This window comes from Atta colombica, unplaced genomic scaffold (assembly GCF_001594045.1).
Source record: "Atta colombica isolate Treedump-2 unplaced genomic scaffold, Acol1.0 scaffold162, whole genome shotgun sequence".
Classification (NCBI taxonomy): Eukaryota; Metazoa; Arthropoda; class Insecta; order Hymenoptera; family Formicidae; genus Atta; species Atta colombica.
In genome coordinates, this window is record NW_017259253.1 from 422,522 (window position 1) to 432,789 (window position 10,268).

Genomic DNA, 10,268 nt, shown 5'->3' on the forward strand with positions numbered 1-10,268 from the left:
TTATGGGCTATATGTTTTTTTGAATATTATTGCATGATGGTATATATCTATTTAATAAAATAAGCTTAATTTAATGTAATATAATGATTAATATAATGATAATATAATGATTAATATAATGATAATATATGCTAAATGATTTATAATATAATAAATTCATAACTTCTTATATTATTAAAGTAATACAATAATATAGCAAATATATCGATATCAATTAATACTGTATTAAAAAATTATCATTTTTCTTAAAAATTTTGTTTATCTCTAAAAGTTTTTATTTATCAATCATAAATATTATATATTATAGGAATGGGATGATTTTTAAAAAATCTGTGAGCAGTTTAACATTTATTTGATACTCCTAAATTTCGCTTATGTTCAACATATTTTGTTTCATAGGCAAACTTGTAACGGAACAGGTACATCTAATATTTTTCAAAATAACGTTACACAATTTTCAAGTTCTTAGAACGGCGATATGTAATAACATCAAACGCAAACTGCATATTACTCGAAATGGATGATGTATAGCTCATTTTGAAACTTTCCGGTCCGTTGAGTTTTTATCTAATGGCTATTGTTAAATACTTCTCACTAATTTTCTACAAGAATGACATCCGCAGTGGTATCAAACATATCGAAAGCGACTGGATGAATACTTGGCATTCTAATAATCAGATTATCATGATCAAGAACCAAATTCGGTCGCCTTGAATCGATTTGCGCATTCTTCATATGGCGGTGTTTTACTATCTTGCTCTGCCTTTTAGTAAAGGTAAGATTACGGAAAGTGATGGAAATTTTACGTATCGGCTTCTGATGTATACAGTCTAGTAGTGTGATCCTCGACACGCGACATAGTCCCATCAGTGAGATTCTCTTTTGGATTCAGTGCCTGTCGGATTCCACAGCACCATTACTGCTGGTGCATGCAGTTTAGATGCCGTGTTCGCGATGCGTGCCTATGGTCTGGAAATCTTAATACAATAGATCGAACATTTAGTAGACGGTCGGGAAGATTTTTACGGTAACATGGATGAAAGATTGGCAATGATTGTACAGCAGCATGTTCGAATCTTACAATAAATTATCTCTGACACGAATCGTCGGTTGTTATGTTTCTTGAAATTCTCATTAAAGTGTCAATAAAAATAAATTAAAGTGCTCTTCACATATATGTAAAACGCTCCAATTAATTTCTAATCATTTACGAACAAGTAACGAAATCGCGTCTCTCATGTTTGCCCAGTTGATATCATCTACAAGATATATACTACTATGTATATACTTTATTACTTGATATGTAAGTAAATAATTTTTTTAATGTACGTTATTATTTAATTTTTATCCTATGCCATCATATTTCTACAAATAAGACTGAGTTTACGATATACCAAATTTACGAAAGAAGAAGAATTGGAGTTATACGTACATAATAACTTTTCTGATTATTATAGTTAGGGAAAATTGGCGGTAAAAAGTATAATTTAAAGGAAGCAATTTTCCTCAACCCTTAGGGACTCTAAACTTTGTTCATTTCGTGCTTACTCGGGAATTCTGAGCATGTCATTATCTTTTTGTGAGCAGTTGTTCAGAACGCAAGTTATTTTCTGAAAGGTAGTGATCAGTGATGAAAGAAGTCCCTTGTGGTCGTTTCTTCGCATTGTATCATACTATGTTCTGTATGATAAAAAGTTATAAGGTGACAAAATCGCTCTTAAAAAAACATGATATAATTATATTGGAAATATATCCAAATGAAAATGTGAACGACATAAAATATATTATACAATTAAATCGCGTTATTTGCCGTCTATTAGGTATCTGGCCAGAAACAGAATCTTCATTTCTTGAACATTTAATGAGAATCTTGCTGATATCAGGCAGCTACTTTCTCCTCGGTTGCAAATCCTGACAATCTTGTACATAGTATTGTAAAAAAACGAATCCGCATCAGATTGAAACTTATTTCATCTATAATGTTCACGATACTGGCCGTTCTCAAATACAGCAGTTTAGTGTTTAGTAAGAATCAAGTAAGAAACTGTCTAGCGCGAATGAAGGACGATAGGCGAAATGTCACAAGTATCAGTGCTCGTAATTCCATGTTTCATAAAGCCACGACTGCAAGATGTGCTCATTCTGTGCGGCATATCCAGCTTATATTTTTCTACAATCGTTAAGCAAGGGAAAAACCAGTACCAATTACAATCAGGCACTTGCCATGTCCGAGTTATTATGTTCTATTTAACGGACAAATCAATCCAGTGTACGAAATCATATTCTTTATATAGTTTACAGTTCTTCTTCGAATTCATCAAGTATACCGTCACGGTAGTGATTTGCAGCCTCGCCGTTCTCTTCGTTATACATACATGAGATACTGACGTTAATAATTAATAAATAGCCTGATAAACGAAACAGAGGAAAAGAATTTGGATAAAAAGCTGGTCTTTACCATGGAACATCAAATAAAGATGCAAAAGTAAGTCTTATTCATCTCATATCGATCACAATTATATTTTGTCTATTTTTTATATTTGTGTCTATTTTATCATCTATTTTTATTTATTTTTATATTGTATCAAGATGATCATCTGTTAAATAAAACACATCCATTAAATAGAATAAAATAATTGAATTTCACATAAAGTTAATACACACATTAATGTGTTGTCTTTTTTGCTTTGTATCTAAATTCTTTTTTTAATATAGCAGGTTAAAAGATTTTCTAATGAAAATTTGTACGCGTTCTTTTATAGTTTCTTCGCGCGCGCGCAAAGTGTGTGTGTGTGTGTGTGTGTGTGTGTGTGTGTGTGTGTATGCAAGAATAAATATAATTATCTTGCAGGAAGATCAAAAATGTTATATCAATGTGTTCCTATCTCATTTTGCTCATATCAATTGGCTTCAATATTTATATCTTTTGTTTTTCAGTTCACAACTTTCCAGAGAGATATCATATTATATAAATCCATATAACGCGTTTAATAAATAGTAAGGCAATAAATATATCGGATATATTTCTTTTCCATTTTTATTTTATATCTTGTAATTTTCTTTACTAAAATTAGGGAGAGAAATTAGCATTAACAGTACATTGGCTTGGGTTACGGATTTACGAATGCGACGAGCACTGATATTAACTATAGCGACGTACCGGCTAAACTAAAAGCCGATCTGTCCATCAGAACTTTCAGTGATGTAAGTAACGGATTTAAGTTGAAAAAATGATGAATGAAGATATGTACTATATTTCAGGTTGTCAAAACAGCTCTGAAATATCTTAATTTTATTCGAAAAATGATGGAAAAATAATCCTTTATAAAAAATGTTTGATTGTATTTCTTTGTAGATGTAGAGACATATAACGTCATGTAAAAGAAATATTAATTATTAAAAGAAATATTAATATAAAGATAAAAATATACAATTAAAAAATTACATAATACAAATTATCTCTTATTCAAACATTAATTCAGAAAAATAAGATATTTTGCGAAATATAGATTTCGATTCAAATATACTTCGCTCATACAATAATGTATCACATCATTATGTATAGATTTATTATTTTAACTTCCTATTTGAGTTACAGATCACCTAAATAATTGTATAAAATTATTACAAACTTTTTATTTAATTATTTTATTGTTCATCTATAAAGAAGAACAAATAATGCAATAGTGAGTTAAACAATATACAGACATTTCTTTCAATTTCTATTTGATCTTTATTACCTTTAATAAACAATTTGACGTTTATAATTTATTAAGAAGAGAAATTAGCATTAATATGATTTAATATGATTTAATATGATTAGCATTAATATGATTTTTCACATCGTACTTTTATAATCATTTATAATTGTTATTTGAACTCTTACTTTGTTTCTTACCTTCCATGACAAAATGTTTTATTGAACACGAAATGATGAATGTACCGTTAAAAGATAGAACATCTGTAATTTTTCTTTGTATGTTCGCTATTTTTTTCTCGATATTTTCTCGTGTGCCTTCTGAAGTCACTAGACTTCTCTTCATGATAAATGCTTCCTCGAACGTCCCCAACAATAACTTTTACAACTTTTCCGTGATTTACAAGAGGGAAAAAAGATTGTGGGTAACAATCGCTGTACCTGTCAGTCCCTCACTTCTTCCGCTCTCATCGAAGACGCAAGCGCATCGCCATTTGCATTTTTCACTTCATGACGATACGTCCGATCAGTTCTCCATCGACAACGTCAAGATCAAGTAGATTCTCAAGTTATGAATGTGAATATCCTTCATCATGATGTTAAACGCACTGTGAGTGTTACGCGTGGTGTCCTAAACCTGATTGGCGTATGGCCGTTGCCTGACAATTCGTCTACTCTCAGAATTATCCAGACAAAGATGATCAGGATTCTATCTCAGGCCCTACTCTACTTCATTATTGTGCCGAGTGTACTTAAGATGTTTCTCAAGGAATCAAATGCGCGTCGGCGTATGAAGATGATTGGTCCAATATGCAGCTACTCGATGGCGGTGCTAAAACATACATTGTTGATTTATCGAAATGATCAAATCAAAGATTGCATCGAGCACATCGAGAAAGACTGGAGCAAAGCGAGTCTGATAGGAGATCGCAAAATCATGATAAACAATTCGAAAATCGGACGCAGCCTTGCGATCATCTGCGTAGCCTTCGTATACGGTAGCGGATTTTCGTTTCGCACAATCATGCCATTATCTCGCGGAGTCATCGTCACACCGCAAAACATGACAATCAGACCGATGGGATTCGATGGTTATTATGTATTCGTCGATTCACAGAAGACGCCAGCTTACGAGATTATCTTTTCACTCCAGTTTCTCTCCGGAGTTGTGCACTCGGCAACCAGCGGAGCCTATAGTTTGGCAATTCTTCTGGTGTTGCATGTCTGTGGTCAATTAAAAATTCTCATGACTAGAATGGAGGATCTCACGGAGGCTAAGTACTTCTCTGATAAATATGCCAACGAGAAATTGGCAGCTGTCGTGAAACAGCATATCAGAATAAAGAGGTAATGCTGTTACACCAATGATGTTATGTGCGAGAAAATGCCATAATTATTATTTTATAAATATAAAAAACATTAATAAGAATAAGATATTATTATTAATGCCATTTAGTTTTCTAAGCAAGGTAGAAGAAATTTTGCAATATATATGTTTGGTGGAAGTAGTCGGGTGCACGTTCATTTTGTGTCTTCTTGGATATTATATAATAATGGTACACAAAAAATTATAAGTTTAATATAATTAAATTATATATTTTTTTTTATATTAATTAATATAATTTTACTAGAATTTTTATATTATTAATATAATTTAAATATATTTTCATATTAAAAGGAGATAATTAATAGGAACTATTTTTTTATGATCGTTTTACAGGAGTGGGAAAGTAATGATGCAGTATCTATACTAATATATGCTATGCTTTTTTTAACATTTATTTTTAACATCTTCGTACTATGTTTCGTCGGTGAGCTTCTCATGGATCAGGTTTGACCAATAATTATTAATTTATCAAATTGATAAGACTCACTAATACCTATTATATTATCATATTATAGAGCACGAAATTGTATATCACTTTTTGTACTTTCGATTGGTATCGAATTCCTCACAAAACTGCTCGCGGTCTCGTTTTGATAATCTCGATGTCTAGCATTCCCAGTAAAATCACTGCGGGAAAGTTTATGGATCTATCTTTAAATAGTTTCAGTGCTGTAAGTGCACTTTAAATATTTTGTTAGTATGCTATGGTTTTCTAATTACTATAAACAATATATCATTAGATATGTAATTACATATTTTTTTAGATTATGCGAACATCTGTGGCATATCTGAATATATTACGTACAATCAGTATTTAAAATAGTTTATTAGATAAAAAAATTAAATTTCGTATATAAGAAAATTTAGATTTGAAATTTATTGATTTCAGCTAAATGTAAAAAAACAGCATCATTAGTATCATAAATTAATAAAAACATGAATTTTCTGAATCATTTATCATTATATTCCTCTGTATTGAAAGCGGAATGTATAATCTTTACACAATTACATATTTATATATTTTTGTATTTATGTTATTATTATATCGCGTTTACAACTTATTAAATATACTTTTATATCAACGGACTCTTTATTGTGAGTAATGTATATATAGAATAGTATTACAATATTAATTTGTACTTACATTCTATTAACGTACACAGTAATATGCAGCACATAAAACAACACTTGACCTTACCCTTTAACATTCGTGAGTTTGAATGTTACAATGTCATGCGTCGCATGGCCAACCTCTCTTTATCCATCAATATTGCGTGTATTCGATAATTTCGTCAATCCCTTTCGTGTAATCCCATTATTATCCGCAGACGTTTAATGTACGCAAGCGCGCTTTACACTTTCTGTTCTTACCACAGAGAGAGAGACTACCTATCTGTCCAGTTATGTTATAACATTTAGTCTCCCCTAACCATCTGTCACTTGTAAACTCCGAAAAAAAAAGCTACAAAATTAACGAAAATTCTTAGTGTCAGAAGAGTAACAATATAAATAAATTCAAAATTTGCGGTCGAGAATTCAATTAATCATGAAAAAAAAAAAAAGAAAAAGTATTGATTAAAGCTAATAAAAGCTCATCAACTATGAGCAAACACGATAACGATTTCAATTACGCCGTACAAGTGACTCGTATTTCTCTGCGATCAATCGGCGCGGGTCCGAATCCAAATTATGTCTCCAATATGGAAAGAATTGCGACCCGTTTCCAAAATGTCATTTGTCACTTTTTATTGGGATTTATCATTGTGCCAAGTCTTCTATAAGTATTTCTATAGGAACACGAATTCAAACGTAGAGTCAGACAGTTTGCGCCGATTGTGAATGCTTCGATGAGTTGGATTAAGTATTTCATGATGCTTAACCACGAAAAGAAGATTCAATCTTGCCTGAATCAGGCGCATCAGGATTGGAGCAATACGATCAATGGAAGCAATGCTGTTTACAGCGAGAGTAGGTCGAAAGTTTGCAATTTTTTCTACATGTATACTGGCGGACTATGTTATCGAATACTCATGCTAATTTTGAAGGGTCATATACTCAGGGAAAACATCACGGTAAGAGCGCTGGCATTGCCGAGTTACTTCATTAAGTTCGATGGACAAGAGTCACCAGCGTACGAGATCATTTTTACTCTGCAAACCTTCGCAGGAATAATTACTTATTCGACAAGAGTGAATGCGGCCGCATTTTTCGTCATGTTTGTGGACAATTAAGAATTGTAATGAGCAAACTGCAGAATTTCAACAATACCGAATTCTAACGAGCCGTCGCAATATTACTGGCTAATACCGTACAGCATCAAATAAAAATGAAGAGGTGAGCACAAAAATATGTGAAAAGGGGAAGTATCTAAACGCATTATTTGTATTAAATAAATAATTACAAATTGTAGTTGATGTAGATAATCAAATTAACATGTCATTATTGTATTTCTTTCATATTATGTCTATATTAGAAAAAAAATATCACGATGTTTAAATTAAAATTACAAAAAATGAATACATTGTAATTATTATAGTTATTAAACAAACATTAAACTGATTTTATTTCAGTATTAATATTATAATATATTAAACACATTATATTATTTATTAAATATATTTTATTACAGTGTAATATTGAAATATAAAATTGATTAAATAAATTAAACAGACATTCATAAATAAATAATTATTAAATAAACAAATTATTTATTTATAGTTTTAAGCACATAGAGGCAACAATGCGATATCTGTGGGGTTGGAAATAATGGGTTTTAGTCTACTTTTATGCCTTTCAGGATATTATATTATTATGGTAATAATGACGAATTTTTCCTGAAAATCTTTTATTCATGCGTAATAATTTGGCAATTAATTTTTATATGAAAATTAATACTGATAGTATTTTAATCAAATTAAAAATTCAAAAGAATTAAAAATAAATTATTTCATAAACATCTTGTATTGCAATTGTCAAACTTATAGGAATGGCAGAATAATGACTTAACAGTTATGTTAATTATGTCTGTGATGATTATATCATTCATCCTTTCTATTTTTATCTACTATTATGTAGGTCAACGATTGACAGATCAGGTAGCAAGTGTTCATATTTATTTGCTGTAAATTAGGCATTGTTTTCATAAACATTATTTATAAAATATACATCTTACTTAATTATAACAGAGCATCAAGGTTGGATTAATAACGTCCACGACAAACTGGTATCATTTTCAGTATCAAAACAGCCCGTTCTTTAATACTGATAATGGCAGTTTCCAATATTCCGGCAAAAATTTCGGCAGGCAAAATGATAGACATATCTCTACCTACTTTCAGTAACGTAAGTATGGAAGTTTGTTTTATTTTATTTGCAAGCAGTGAATTGTTTGCCTGTTTCATTATTTCACAAATTGTTAAAACATAGATTCCATACTTTAATATTCTCCTAAAATTTGCTTAATTTTGATCAAATAATTATTATAACAGTACAATTCTCGATATTAATCTGTAATTGACTATCTTTGAAACGATTAACAAGATAAAGGATCAATCTTCTTATTAATCCTAATGTTCTCCTTTCTACTTATAATAACTATCATAACAAATTAACTAACTTTTCGACAAATTTTACATTCACTTAAGATTTCTAATTTTTTATTAACTCTTATTAACAAAATTACACGTATGGTTCGTAATTTTGAAAATCAGATACATCAAGATGTTAAACTTGACTTAATTAAAAATTCGTGTAGTTTTGTTGATTCAATATAACCCTCGATCTACAACCCATATAAAGTAAGACCTAATATAAAGTAGACATTGGTACTTTTGTTAAAGGCCGTCTCGTATGAATCGATCCTTTTCCATAATTATCTTCTGTTCGACAAAAAATTGTGCGCACGCAATCGTTCGTTCCAAATTTTAAATTGCGCTGTGACAGAACCTCTATGATAACGATGATGATTCACGCAGACTTGAGAATGTGCATAAAACAAATCAGGTTTTGTTGTACTTTCGTCTGTTAGTTGTGAATGTATATATTTATTATATATATATATACTAATACATATATACTTTATTATATATATACTAATACTAATATATATATAAATAATCACAAATTCTATATTTTTACATCAAATATTTTCACATCAGATAAGAGAAATATGTTGTTTCAAAGTTGTTGGGAATACTTTAATATGTTTTTTAGGATATTACGTGGTAATGGTAAGCAACAGCATTTTCATTTATTAACATCTTATATTCATCTTCAATTGAATATACAAATCTTTCGTGCTCATTGCTTTTAGTTTTTAAATAATTTATGCAGAAAAATAATAATACATTTTTTAGGAAGAATCGAATGACACACTATCTTCTGTAATATATTGCTTAATGTTTGTATCTTTGATCATCAATATTTTGTATTATATTATGTTGGGAAACTTTTAATTAGTCAGTAGGGTTCCTAATAAAAATATAGAGGTATAAAAATTATTACTAATCGGAAAAGTACATAAGTATAAAATATAATGTTATAAAAAGTAATAAATAACTTGTTTAAAAGAATAATTTACTTAAGGGAAGGAGGTAAAATTTTAATAAAATATGCTAATGCTATACATGATGCACTTCGTGTAATAAAGGAGTGAAGTACGTATATTTGCCACATGGTCGATTGGTATTATTTTCACAATAAAGAAGCTCGTTATCCTAATAATCTTCTGGCTAGATATTCTACGAAACTAACGGCAGTTAAAGTGACCAACACCTTTCTTTCACCAGTTTTCCCGCCGTAAGTAATTTCTTTGTCCGCACATACTCTATACTAATATAACAAGGAAAAGTTCCTACAGGAATCACGTATTTAAATATATTATGTAAGAATTATTTCTCGATAAATATTTCATATTTAAATATAATTTTAAAGAATATTTTATTGATGAATATAATATCATTCCTCGATAATGATTTCTTTTTATAAACATACATCTTTTTTTATATTCATATCTTCCTAAACATTTATTTGTATAAACGCTTTGTGCAAATAACTTTCATTCATTTTCAGGTTGTTAGAATAGCAATGGCACATTTAAACTTGCTGCGGACACTATTTGCTTTGTATTTGAGTGAATACATCATATAATATACAAAAAAACTTGTCACACTGAGCGAGTTTATG

The 10,268-nt window shown here is 30.0% G+C and overlaps 1 protein-coding gene and 1 pseudogene across 1 annotated transcript; both read left to right on the forward strand.

Moving 5' to 3' along the window:
- The first annotated feature begins 4,268 nt into the window (after nucleotides 1-4,268).
- On the forward strand, nucleotides 4,269-5,902 carry LOC108685947 (odorant receptor 22c-like). The gene is made up of 5 exons (XM_018190964.1): nucleotides 4,269-5,044; nucleotides 5,154-5,253; nucleotides 5,418-5,528; nucleotides 5,600-5,755; nucleotides 5,849-5,902. The coding sequence occupies exons 1-5, from the start codon at nucleotides 4,269-4,271 to the stop codon at nucleotides 5,900-5,902; spliced, it is 1,197 nt and encodes a 398-aa protein (XP_018046453.1).
- A 349-nt stretch (nucleotides 5,903-6,251) lies between these two features.
- LOC108685910 overlaps nucleotides 6,252-10,268 on the forward strand; it is a 5,418-nt pseudogene continuing 1,401 nt past the window's right edge.